A 14,327-nucleotide genomic window follows, 5' to 3' on the forward strand; every position below is an offset into this window, starting at 1 on the left:
TACTAAATGAACAAATAATGAGCATTTTTATTAAAATAAATGGAATCATGAGATAAAATATTGTTCAGCCAATGAGACTGAAAAATAGTACTATTACTGAAATGTACTCTAGTTGATAGAAGGTTAATAGTCTGGATGTATTTTATATTTCATTTTAACAAATGCTATTACATTGGCAGTAATTCAACTTATTACTGTATTCATCTAAAAATGTTGTGTGTCACACCAGCTTTAAAATTCAATAAGTGTATGTCATTTGTAACATGCAAAACTTAGCGGAAGACTGCAAGTTTGTAATTTGAGTTTAATAGTGTTAATCTAATCATCACTGCCATTACACCAGACTGCTTTCAGAACTGGTTCATGAAACACACCCATATACAAATAAAAGTCAAAAGAAAAACTAATGCAAACTGGTTTATAAAATGCTGAGCAAACATTTAATACTTTACAACCCATGAGGAAGGAAACTGAAACAGGAGAAAAGGATACAAACAAAGGAAATGTGGGGAAGATGATAGTGAGAATACGATACACAGGGCATGAACTGAGCTGCTCTAATTTAATCACAACCTAATGCAAATCTTTGCTTTATTTCAAAATCAGCATAATAACTCTTAAGTCAGTGGTTTAAGATTTTTTAATGTCATATGCAGTCTGTAAATCTGGTTTCCTCTGTGATTAAACACTGACATGATTCCTTAGGTATATGCAGAGACAAATGTAATGTAAAACAACTAAAAAGGATGTACAGAAGAGTGAATGCTGTTTTAGGATTAGATTTAGTTTCATGTTAAGATCTCAAAGAACAGCATCTGGAAATTAGGATACAAATTTAGGTTTAGGGAGAAATTATTTATATTTACTGTTAGCTTAGGAATTGTACATTTTAAAGATAAAATTGTATAAGTCCAGCCGTAAAATTCTGTATTTTAAGCTGGAAAACAGAACCATCAACACAGTCCTAATAAGCATAGTCTGATAATTTACTGAATAGAAATTATGTAGATGCATGTAGATGATGATGATGATGATGATGAAAATTATGATAATGGCATGTAGATGATGATGATGATAATAAAAATGATGATAATGGTGGTGATGTTGATGATGACAACGACGACGATGATGATTATTATTATAACAATAAAGATAATGATGATGATGAAGAAGATGATGATTATTATGAAGATGATGACGATGATTATGACAATCATAATGATTATGACGACGATGATGATGATGATGCCACAGCAAACTTTGTCGCTTGCAACAAATGTGTCAACCTCAACCGAGCCATACTAAGTGACGTCATTGCTTTAAGCGCGAGCCTCAGGTTGTAAACAGAGCGCGTGAGAAAGTGAGGGAGAGCGCGCGCGCTGAGGGATCAATGCGCGAGATTTCTTCCCACCCAGCCAGTTACTCAGGGGTGCGCTTGGGAGGAATGGCATATCTCATGGCAGCTTTCTCAGTCAGCAATACTACTGTGACCAACTCGATCATAATGGTAAGAAAAACAACCAGTTTTCATTTCTGTGGCTGTTTATTTGTGGTTAGATCAGACCGTCTGATGGGAACCACTGTAAGATACCTGAACCGGTGAAACAGTAGCTGTTCGATTGTGTCTCTAGCAAATGAACTTGAGTTACCTCCTCTGACACTAGAAATAAAGAACAACAGTGCACCTTGTAGAATAAAATGCGCAGGAATTAGTATAGTGTTACAAAATTGATTTATTAAATATATATAATTTTATGATTTAAAGTAATTATACAACAGAATAGTACTTTAACAAGTGTATATAAAAGCTCCCAAAGTTATTAGTGTCCACTTACACCCTGAACCAATCCATTTTACTAAGTTTCTTTTTCATTTCCACTGTAAATTATGTCTTCACTTAATTGGTATATACTATAAGCAGAAAAAAGACAACACATCTGCTTTTAGAGATGGCAGTAGAGTGTTTTCAAATAAACATCTAAACATGAAATTTATTCGAGCATAAGCAATAGCCTGGATGTTTTCCTTCTGCTGAACCACAGAGAAGCTTTGGCTGATAGTAACCCCATATGTCTTCTGTGACCAGAGGGACAGGGATTAGACACCTGCACGTCTCTTTGCGTTCAGCCATCCACAGTTCCCTGATAGTGTTCAACACGATTACTGCACACACCTGAATCGCAAAATAAGGGAGAATGATTTTAAAAATTGTTTACCCGCTATTAATGGCAAAATTAAAGGCTTCACAAACAATGTGACGCATAATGCTTATGTAGTCATACTGAATATAGGAGAAATATTATAGTAGTAGTACAGAACAATTATTTTCTCTGTATAATAGAAGCTGTTTTTTTTTTACCTTGTCATTATGTTTCTTTTCTTTACCTTTTCATTATGTTATCTCAGAACGCCAACGGACCTCCTGATCTCATGCTTGACACCAGGACAGTATGTGTTTCCATTGATGATGTAATGACCAATCAGACTGGCAGCCAAGAGACCCCACTGTTACATGCACACCTGAAAAAAGTGGAGAACAGCCTAACAGAGGCACAGCGCTTCTCATACCTGCCACGCAGACCAGCGGTCAACATTGAATTCAAAGACCTCTCATACTCAGTTTGTGAGGGACCATGGTGGAGAAAGAAAGGTATTGTAAGATTTCATGAATAAAATCAAAGGCTTGACTTAACTTTGCCTTAAATCATTAATTGAAAACATCACATTTTTTCTACATATTAAAAAAATTTTTGTTAATAGTTTGAATATTGAATCATTATTTGCATGAACTGAATTTGCCCACTGGAATGTGAGTGCAAAAACTTTTCTGTAAAAATAAAGTTGACATCATTCTGACTGTATCAATCAATTTATCATACAACCATCAAACAATACTAGTAATCATCAAACAACAACAACAACCATCAAACAATACTAGTAATCAACGCTCCATCAGTGGCAAATGCATAAATCTACATGTTAAATTGTTAATCTTGACATCACATGTAGTACATATTTGTAATGCCAGTTATGAATCAGCTGGAAGAGTAGGATAAAAGTTATTTATTTATTTGTTTTTGAAAAGCTGAACTGGGCTTTGTGTGATAATTTGTTGTTCATTGTCATTTTATGTACAAATCCATAATCCAGTTTGGGTGGTGTGATCTTGCAGTATGTACTAATCAAAAAGCAGTGGTGAACAGGAAATTTTTTTATTTTTTTATTTCTCTGTTTAAGTATATTTTTCAAGCATCTGTAGTTTATCAGAGTATTTTTAAACTTTTACTGTTCATTACTTTCACGCATTACATTTGAATGCATAATATAGTACTCTTTTAAAAGTGATTTATTTATTTATTTACTTTGTGAACCACAGAACCTGGAGAAGGTTGAAATGTAACATAATGTTTGCACTTCTTGAAAGTTGAAAGTATGCTCTGAGCTTACAATAATCAGTAAGCAAGTTCATTTGTATTTATTTTTTTACTTGAACTACATGAATCCTGTTGCCAACCAAGTATTGCTTGCCTAGCACCTGGCCCATACAATAATTTACCTGCTTTTATACATGCAGCTTTATAGGCAGCAATGCAAAATAATGGTCTATATATGCTAACATCTAATATATGCTAATGGTCTATATATGATAACATATTAGGGAAGCCTGTTGCCATTTTTGCTAGTACACTAACATGCATTGAGGCTTAGACTTTTAAAATGATATGTAGTTTGTCATGATTATTTATGCCCCTTTCATTAAATCTATTTTTAAACATAACACCTGCAAACAGTGGCTGCTACAGGATGAGGGGTTACAATGATTTAGTTATGGACATATAGGTCACTTGGATGTCTGTTTGTTAGTACATACTGTTTTTTTTATGAAGTAAGTAATGCGGTAAATGTAGCTTACAAAGACATCTAGCGGAACTGATTTACAGCCCTAGTGAGTGGCTAAGCAGGAGAGTATACATGGCGGTATAGCACAAAGAAAATCAGGCCATGTTTAAAACATTACAAAAACTGTGAGGTGACAGTGAAGTCTTAGCAAGTAGTAGCTAAAACCTCAGGAGAATAGATGAAAATAGTACATAATTTGCTGTATTTCGGGTCTTGTTCAGATATACTGTATGTAGAGTCATACTATTACTTTGTACACAATTGTGCTGTTTTAAAATATTCATGAATGTGTCCCGGTGACTGGTTAGCTCACAGAACTGGCTATACAGTTTGTCTCTTCTTTACCATTCATAGATGGCTATCAATCAAATTTAAACTCTTTCTTCCTGAAAGCCAGTGTGAAAGTACTGCCTGAACATTAGGCATGATGCCCCAGGGCAACTATAGAGCTTGAACAAAAACTGTCAGAAATGGCAGCATGTTCAACATGTCCTTTCATTAGGTAATGATTATAGAGTGAATCAGGCTGATCCTGTTGTACTGTAGCTAGAATACACTATGACAATATGTACATAAAACAGAGTGAATACATGTACATAGAACTATATGGAAATAATATTGATGGGTTCTTGATTTGGTCCAAAACATCTAAGACATCTGTCCTTTACTGGTTCTTCATCCCTAACTGACTGCAACTGTATCCAATGCCTTTAAGCTGTCTAACAAATCTTTGTAATCCATACTTAGTGGAAAGTGAGATCTGGCAACAGTATTGTCAGCGACCCTGATCCGTGCTCTCAGCTCAGTTGGTAACTGTCGGTCAACAAACTCTATTAACCCTGGTTATGAGCACAGAGATTGGGCTGGGCTTCTCCAATTAGGATGAAACTATTAGCACATATGGAAATAAGAACAGAACAGAGTGATGTGTAGGAAGGCCTTTTTGGTTGCTAGGTAACTTGATGTTTAATTGCCTGAAGTGTGATATTTTGTGGCATGTGCCTTTTATAATACAGTCAGATAAAGATTAGTTTTTCAACAAACATTTTGTTTTTTTGCAAATGCAAACATGCTAAATGTTGCTCTAAAATTGCTCCAGGTTTCAGCCTTATGTTCAGGGGGTTAGTTCTTCGGATGTATAATGTGATGTTGTTGGATTAAGAAAAAGAGATAAATATCAGTAACAAGACTTTTAAAGGCGATATATTCTGTAAGCCTACACTCTGTAAGCCCTCATTCGTCCTTTAAAGTATATTTTCCAAAAATTGCTTTCATGCTTCTGTTAAAGGTACCTAGAACAAAATGGTTTTAATGGTCACAAAGTTAAGTAATATACAGCACTAAATGTAGCATCCCAACCAGTGGTGGACGAAGTACAAAGACAACACAAGACAGTGCAAGACAATACAGGACAGTGTAAGACAACACAAGACAGTGTAAGACAAATACACAAAACACAAAATAGCGCCACCAGTAAACCTGTTGTATATTGCACACTGCGGTAGACGTAAAGTGAACATTGTAAGTAACAAAAATGTAAACAAAACATTGTGCGAAAAAGCAATAGGCAATCCAAAAAAAAAATTGCAAAAATGGCATGCAAACAGTTTGAAGTAATGAAGTGATGTAATATGAGTGGTGCTGAAGACATGGATGTGTGAAATGAGTACAATTGTGTGTTTGAGTCCGGGTTGTACAGATCAGTCACACAGTTGTGTGTGTGTGTGTGTGTGTGTGTGCGTGAGTTTCAACTACTTAAAAAAAAAATAAAAGCGCAAATAAGGCCACAGGTGTTTTGGCAAGTTAGAATCAGGAGGTTCTCCCATTATTTGTTACCTGCAAAATATTCTGCTTGCTGTTGAACTGATGCTAAACTGTATGTTTGTGCTTAGTAGATACCACAAAGCAGCCATCAAAGCAAATTCAAAACAGAGCGCATGCTTTACCCTGATTGGTGGCTTTGCCGGGTGCTGTACAAGTTAAGTTTTTTTATCGACTCATAAATAAGAAGGAACGACCGATTTTGCAAAATGTAGTTCAGTAAAAAGTAACATATTTGAATTTGAAATGTAGTGAAGTTAAAGTTAAAGTCTCCCCAAATACTTCATTAAAGTACAGATACATAAAAAAAACTAAAGTACAGTAGATACGGTAAAGAATTACATGTACCTTGTTACTGTCCACCTCTGATCCCAACATCTTTGGTCTACATAATCTAGCTTTTTTCAGCACAAGCTGATTCCCCTTTTTTAAGTGTATTTCTGAGAGAAAATAATGATTTAAGAGCTGGAAGTGCTGATCAGTGACACAACAAGCATATGTGACAAATGTTTTCACTTTTTCTATTCATTTGTGAGACTTGGAGTTGGGATCAGACCTCAGTTGGGGCCAGAATTAATAAAAGTGTGGTAAAGGGAACCAGATGCCATAAATAGGAGAGAAATACCTGTGCCAGTTTGACTTTAACATTAGAATGTCCAACCAAAGAGTGCAAGTATGTTTAATAACTCATCCAAAAAAGTTTTCATTGACTTTTGTAAACAATAATGTCTATATAAGTTATGTTGGAATGTTCTGTGTTTTGCAGTGGTACAACACACCTCAATGCTTTAACTATACAATACAATAGTACTATAAAAGCACAGACTCTGGTATTGCAGGGTTTTCAAGGTGATTCTTCTTAATGTAGCCCTTCTGCACAAACACCACTCCACTGTTTATTACATATAACATGCTGCTGGTAGCTACTGAGACTGCCCACGTATGTTCTGTTTTACTGCATAGTTGTTGTGTATGGTGATGTAAGATTATGAATGTTCAAACCCACCTTCTTTAGCAGGTAGGATTGGAATCCCACACTAAACAGGACAGCGAAGGTCAGAGATATTTGTGCATTGCTTGTAAGGATTGAGAGTACAAATCCAATTAATTTTGCAGCCACTGAAATCAACTATATTAGCAGTTTGAAATACAGTTTTACAGAAAAAAATACAGTTTGAATGGCAGAATGTTAATGAGAAGAGTAATAATTTATCATAGCACTATTGGAATTTTTCCCACCAACTGCATGTCATTTTAAAATTCACTGTATATGGAAATTGAAACCAGTCTATTCATAATGCTACGAGCAACATACATACTGTAAATATGCATGCATACATACAATGTACATTTTAAAAACCCATGCAAATACAGAGTACAGAAAATGTACATTTCAGAAAAGTCTTTAGAAATGACTCAGCACTCAACACCTTGGATCAAATTCAGACTGCTTTGTTAAATTGGACAAAAGTAACTGGATTAGTAGAACTAGAGGGGGAAATGCAGGGGTCATATGACAAGTGGGAATGATCATTATTCTTTAGGAAAAAAGGCAATCATGCAAAAAAATTTAAGAAACACAAAGGGTGTATAACAAATGCTTCCATTCACCACATGCACAAAGAGCCACTTATGTAAGTAGGAAGTGATAGGTGAATATGTTTTTATTCAGGTAGAGTCTGACATTGGGGGAAAACCAACATTCTGCTGTAATCTCTGGGAAATGATTCTCACAGGTACTCACTGGCCTGTTCTCTTCATTCTTAGGTTACAAGACCTTGCTGAGAGGCATCTCTGGCAACTTTACCAGTGGAGGTCTAGTGGCCATCATGGGGCCCTCAGGAGCAGGAAAGTCAACACTCATGAATATCTTGGCAGGATATAGGTGAACACAACAAATCCACATCTCACACACACATATACACACAAGCCTATTCACCATATGCTTTATGTGTTTTATGTATGCAGATGTGGGGAAAATGTTCTCTGCGGCTTTGTGAATATTAGAACAAAGAACAGCAGAACCATTTTAGCTTTGTAAATTCTCTTTTCTGAATGGATTATCAAGAGTTAATTATATATCTCTGTGTGTGTCATGTGTTAATTTTTTTTAAAGGATAAACGTAAAGGAAAATACGTGATCAAAGAATACTTTGTTCTTCACTGCATAGATTAATATCACTGCAAATTTTTATTTAAAATAAAACAAGTTGCGTTTGAATTAAGATATTATATGGTCCAAATAATATATGCTTTATCTTTTAGGGAAACAGGCATGAAAGGAAATATCTTGATAAATAGGCAACCCAGAGATCTGAGGTCCTTTAGGAAAGTGTCTTGTTACATTATGCAAGATGACATGCTTCTACCACATCTGACGGTCCAGGAGGCCATGATGGTAAGGAGCTACTGAAATCTTAGTGTGCTTTCTGTGAAAATCTTTGTATGCAGCTGCTTGTCTCACATTTATTGTATATGTGAAGAAAACCAAATCAAAGAACATAGTTTCTTGCAGAATGTCTATATTTAAAACTATTTGTGCCACATGCTGGGTAGCTACCATTTAGCTCTCTATGGTTGAAGATATAGGGGTTGGAGACCTTAATTGGTATTTCACAGAAGCAAGAGAAAGTAAACCATAGTGAACCATAGATTACCAAATCAAATGATGGTTTGTTGTTAAAAAGCCTCTGAAATCTGCCTCAGGTGTCAGCTAATCTGAAACTCCAGGAAAAGGAGGAGGGTAGGAGAGAGATGGTAAGAAATAAAAACTCTTTACACATTAACTGTGTTGTCTGATGATAGAACTGGAATTAAGAGCATAGAACTCTATTTATTATATTGGATTATTTCTGTGATCTCTTTGATTTAGATTTTCTTCCTGTGATTTTGAAGTATAAAATCTAATGTGTAACTATGATTTTTGTAATGAAAATAGTATTGTGATACTAAATATCAGCATAGTTACAGCACAGCTTGCGGAGTCAAATTAGTGGCCCAAAGCTAACTGTTCTACATTCCTAAAGAATGATTTTTCTGTAGGTGAGTGAGATCTTGACAGCACTTGGCTTAATGGAATGTGCTAAAACCCGCACATCAAACCTCTCTGGAGGCCAAAGGAAACGCTTGGCCATTGCCTTAGAACTTGTCAACAACCCACCAGTCATGTTTTTTGATGAGCCCACAAGGTGAATTCCCTAAGAAACACTCACTTATAATATGTAATAGCCTTATATTTTGAAATAGCAAAAGAGAAAAACAACAAATATGACCACAGCTTTTTTTTTATACACTTTATAGACAAAGGTGTGTGGACATATGACCATAATTTGTATGTGCTTTTTGAACATCCCATTCTACATTTATTACCCATTTGTTATATTAACCTCCACTTATCTGTGAAGATTCACTAGATTTTGGAGTGTAGTTGTGGAGATTTCTGCTCATTCACTTTTACAAGTATAGTTTAGTAAAGTCAGGTACTAATGTAGGATGAGCTCTTCTACTGCAACTGCTGTAACCCATATCTTCAGGTAGCTCGCTTAGGCCTTCTAGTTTAAGTCAAGGAAAATTTTATGCTATTGCATTGTCCAGAGACAATCTATACAATTGTGTGTTTCCAACTTTGTGTTATCAGTTTGGAGAAGAATCACATATAGCTGGAAAAGTCAGGTGTCCCAATACTTTTGTCCATATAGTGTACATGCGTGTGTATGTGTGTGTGTTTTTGTGCCATGTTCTGTGTAGTTTATGAATGAATACTGCAAAACTGATGACTGATCTTTAGAAATAGAAAAGCTGCTTCTGACTGCTTCTGGCGTTTTCAGTGGACTGGATAGCTCCTCCTGTTTCCAGGTGGTCTCACTGATGAAAGCTCTGGCTCAAGGAGGTCGAACAATTATTTGCACAATTCACCAGCCCAGTGCCAAAGTTTTTGAGCTCTTTGACAAAGTAAGCTATAGAGACTTTGACAGTAAGTAGTAGATGTGTAGCTTGTAATGTAGAAGTGAGGTTGTAATAACATAAAACAATATAATAGTATTATTCTATAAGTTAGTATTCTATAAGTTAGTAAATTCCTTTAGCATTCTATCAGTATTGGCAGTTCTGGCTTACTAGGCAATCTGTGAAAAAAAATAAGACAGAAGCCTCCCTCACCCCCCTGCCCGATTTCTCCTCCAGTTCTTTAGGCTTCTAAGCAACACAAACAAAAGGGACGATGGTAGTAACATAGTACAAGATGCCCATTCTGATAAAGTTAAATGCCTGATGCAGTGACATGAAAAACAACTTTATCTCACAATTTGACAGCTGTTTTTAAATTGTTTTACAGCTTTATGTTCTGAGCCAAGGTCAGTGCATTTATCAGGGAAAAGTATCAAACCTAATCCCGTATCTAAGGGAGCATGGCCTTAACTGCCCTACATATCACAACCCTGCTGATTTCAGTAAGTATAATCTTTAGTATTGAGGTCATGCCACATTTTAAACAGTGCATGTTGTGTGTGTTCCACATGCTGAAAAAGATGGTTAGTAGTATATATGATCTATTTTCCCTCAGTAATGGAGGTGGCCTCTGGAGACTATGGTAACCATATGCCTCAGTTGGTGAAAGCTGTCAATGAGGGCAAGGGTGAGAAAGATTACAAAAGTGAGATGAATGGTGATGGAGCTCTAAACTCCTTCTTCTGGCATAAACCATCTGATGAGGTACACACAATGCTGTTCCTATAAAATGCAATAAAACTTTTAGTCTGGAACTAATAATCAGTTTAACTAAACAAATGGGCTAATGCAAGCTCATTTAAATAATAATTGTGTTATTTTTTGCTATATGAGAAAAATCTTTTTTTTTTTTCTTCTCTAGGACTCCTCTTCCACTGAAGGTTGTCATAGCTTCTCCGCCAGTTGTCAGACCCAGTTCTGTATCCTCTTTAGAAGAACGTTTCTTAGCATCATGAGGGATTCGGTAAACATAATTGCTGATCACTGCATAAATGTAGTAACACATAATATTTGAACAAAGACCATTTCATATTGATTCAATCTTTAACATTTAATATTTCTAGCTAATAAATCAGGCAATTTAATTAAATAAATAAAAATCAGTCCAGAAACAGAGCCCTAATTGTCGTGAGCAGAGTGCACAAGGCTATAAACTTAAGCATGCTGTTAGTTATTAAATAGACAATAACTGTGCCTGATGTAAGCATATATATTTTTGCATTTTTTAAAACAATGGCAAAATTTTTATATATAAATGAATTCCAACAGTTAAGCTTTCTTTATGTTACCTTCCAACAGGTGAATATACACTATTCACTATATACACTATTGACTACCTAAGTCAAAAAATGCCCTTTTAAATCAACTCTTTATTTTAGCACTCACCAGGAAGATTATACTTGCAAAAGATGTGCAATATATAAAACATACAATGTGTTATAGTATATCTCTTAATTAACTTATTTTATTAAATAAGCATACCATTTCTTTAAATAGTTATACTTAAACAGATGAAATCAGTACAGGAGAGTAGAAGCATACTTATGAGAATAGACTCTGATTAATCTGTATGTTCAAATAGAGGCTTTATAATATAATATTATATTCCATAATATTATACTTTTCATATTGCAATTTCTATTAATCACTCTTGCATAATATATGAAAAAATCATACAATATATATTTTTTTTTACTAGGTGTTAACCCACTTGCGCATCACCTCTCATATTGGAATTGGGCTCCTGATAGGGCTTCTGTACCTTGGCATTGGAAATGAGGCCAAGAAAGTTCTCAGCAACTCTGGTTTTCTATTTTTCTCTATGCTCTTCCTTATGTTTGCTGCGCTGATGCCCACTGTGCTAACTTGTGAGTTCATTAAATAGCAAAAAAAAACATCTTTCTTTCTTTCTTTCTTTCTTTCTTTCTTTCTTTCTTTCTTTCTTTCTTTCTTTCTTTCTTTCTTTCTTTCTTTCTTTCCTTCTTTCTTTCTTTCTTTCTTTCTTTCTTTCTTTCTTTCTTTCTTTCTTTCTTTCTTTCTTTCTTTCTTTTATTTCTTATTTGTTTGTTTGTTTGTTTGTTTAACGGTATATTTCCTTTTACTTGCATGTCTGAAAACATAGTCATTAAACTTTATTTCAAACAGCATTGATGTTTTTGTATCATGAGTAATGTTAATTGATATATATAATGTATTTTTAGATCTACATATTCTCAATCTGCAAAATTATTTCCTTAACAGTATATTGTATAGTCTCATTCTTGTCTAATAATAATAAAAAGAAAATTATAAAAATCCTCAATTTTCTTTTGTATTTTCAATCCTAGTCCCTCTGGAGATGGGTGTCTTTTTAAGAGAACACTTAAATTACTGGTACAGCCTGAAGGCGTACTATCTAGCAAAGACTATGGCAGATGTCCCATTCCAGGTAACATGTCTTAGTTATGTTACTTTTAGAAATGTCTGATAGTTGACAAATGATGGCTATAACATTGTAGTTCCTGTAGTTGTTGAAAGGTTGGATAAACTTGACATTTTCATGGTGCAATAAGAACGAAAACCATGGCACTAACATGTTATTGAAGCTCAGAGGGGATTTACAAGGGTCAGAGAAGGGTGCTCCAATTTTGGAAAAACCAGCAGTAGCATTATATAAGCAGGATGTGCTTTTCTCTAAAACCAATATTTACTAATGGGTACAACATTTGTGAACATGAGCTGTTAAAATATTTTTTATACAGCAGTTTATTATTGGTATCATTATTATTATTATTATTATTATTATTATTATTAGCATTGATATTATTATTACTGTTGTTATTACTTATAGTTTTAAGAAAAACAAACATGTTTGTGAAGATCTACAAGAATTTGTAACTCTCTAAAACAATGAATTGTAACTACTGTATAAGTGATTTTTACTGATTCTGGCTTATAGATTGTATTCCCAGTGGCATACTGCAGCATTGTTTATTGGATGACCTCTCAACCATCAGACACTGTTCGTTTTATCCTCTTCTTGGCTTTGGGCACGCTGACATCATTGGTGGCACAGTCTTTGGGGCTCTTGATTGGGGCAGCATCTACATCATTGCAGGTGATTCAAAACTTGGATCTCCTTTTATTGACTAATTCTAATTTTATGGTAATTACTGATTTAATAATGCAGTGTTTTTTTTAATAATATTCTATTTTTAGGTGGCTACATTTGTAGGGCCAGTGACTGCCATACCTGTTTTGCTATTTTCAGGATTTTTTGTCAGTTTTGACACCATCCCAAAATACCTCCAGTGGATATCTTACATTTCCTATGTCAGGTAAGAAGTATTGCACTTAGTCTTAGTAATAGTAGTGTAATTATTTTATACATAATGTAGTTAGATTTATAATTATTTAACAATATATAGTGAATTACACTAAATATTTTGTTAATCAATAATAGTGTATTAAGGTGATACTGTATCAAGGTTTACTACGATCTCGTACTAGGGTTAGGGTTAGGGTTAGGTGTGTTAAAAATAGTATGAGTTTAATCGCTCGAAGTATCATTGTGAAATGTAAGTCTGTTAATGCATTCGTTCATGTAATAAAACTTTTGGCAGTTGTTTATTACAGCTGTTTTGTGATTTTTACAGGTATGGCTTTGAAGGAGTTATCTTGTCTATCTATGGGCTGGACCGCGAGGACCTACACTGTGACAAAGATGAGACATGCCAATTCCAAAAATCCAAGGCTATTTTAAAGGAGTTAGATGTTGAGAATGCTAAATTGTATATGGACTTCATTGTGCTGGGCATCTTCTTTGTCTCCTTGCGTCTTATTGCCTACTTTGTCCTCCGCTACAAAATCAGTTCAGCAAGGTAGACGACAGGACAGCAGTAACTTTAAGAAGATTCTTGTCCTTAGGAATGATGAGCAGAGAGAATGCATTGATTCTTTCTTCAAACTGCAAAAAGGGCTGATATTTATGTGGAGGTCCTTATAGGACAAAAATACACTGAACAGGGTAGACTACTCACCTTTGGTGCACTATTTTGCACAGAACCATGGATTTCCATATGGATTGACAGTGTAAGCACATGTGCATGTGACAATCTACAGTTGGTTTAAACAGTTGGACTCATATCATGTATTTTTGTCATGCTGTGCAAATTGTGTCTAACATTCAGTCCGCTTGGGTATGATGAATGCAACCCTTAATAAATAGGAAACAACAATCATAATTAGTTAAACAGGAATGGGCTTTACATTTTTAAGAGTTGGACTATAAATTACCTCTATACCTCTAACTTTTTAGTGCTGCAATGCTTTTTAGGCTTTTTTTTTAGACATGCTTAATTAATGAATTCTGCAATAAAAAAATCTGTGTATCACATTACACTATTTGTGGACATGCACATTTTTTAAATGCACTGTGGACAAGCTGGACGCTCAGTTAAAATAGTTGATTCTAAACTTAAGTATGCAGGCTCATACACTCCATATACAGTAGCTCAAAGAGGTACAAGGTCTTTGTTCCTTGGATAGGGGGAACTATGTCCACTGGGATTTTTTTTTCCAGGCTTGTTATGTTTGCTATTTTGAACTTTGGCCATCTAAAA

The 14,327-nt window shown here is 34.8% G+C and overlaps 1 protein-coding gene across 2 annotated transcripts; it reads left to right on the forward strand.

Moving 5' to 3' along the window:
- Positions 1-1,234: 1,234 nt before the first annotated feature.
- Positions 1,235-14,104, forward strand: abcg1 (ATP-binding cassette, sub-family G (WHITE), member 1). 2 transcript variants are annotated; one of them, XM_083548384.1, is made up of 15 exons: positions 1,235-1,507; positions 2,407-2,650; positions 7,489-7,606; positions 7,987-8,119; positions 8,428-8,478; positions 8,764-8,909; positions 9,549-9,672; positions 10,055-10,169; positions 10,283-10,431; positions 10,589-10,690; positions 11,426-11,594; positions 12,054-12,154; positions 12,665-12,823; positions 12,925-13,043; positions 13,362-14,104. In XM_083548384.1, exons 1-15 carry the CDS (start codon positions 1,391-1,393, stop codon positions 13,588-13,590), a joined length of 2,076 nt encoding a protein of 691 aa, XP_083404510.1. In that variant the 5' UTR covers positions 1,235-1,390; the 3' UTR covers positions 13,591-14,104. The 2 variants fall into 2 exon arrangements, with proteins under 2 accessions (XP_083404510.1, XP_083404511.1); XM_083548385.1 differs by having other exon boundaries at positions 12,977-13,043.
- Positions 14,105-14,327: the final 223 nt, after the last annotated feature.

The sequence above is a fragment of the Silurus aristotelis genome (assembly GCF_946808225.1).
Source record: "Silurus aristotelis genome assembly, chromosome: 8".
Lineage (NCBI taxonomy): Eukaryota > Metazoa > Chordata > Actinopteri > Siluriformes > Siluridae > Silurus > Silurus aristotelis.

Coding starts and splice junctions, on each gene's coding strand:
- abcg1 (XM_083548384.1), top strand. CDS start 1,391: ATGCGCGAGATTTCTTCCCACCCAGCCAGTTACTCAGGGGTGCGCTTG. Junction 9,673..10,054: donor TTTTTGAGCTCTTTGACAAA/GTAAGCTATAGA, acceptor ATTGTTTTACAG/CTTTATGTTCTGAGCCAAGG. Junction 10,170..10,282: donor TCACAACCCTGCTGATTTCA/GTAAGTATAATC, acceptor ATTTTCCCTCAG/TAATGGAGGTGGCCTCTGGA.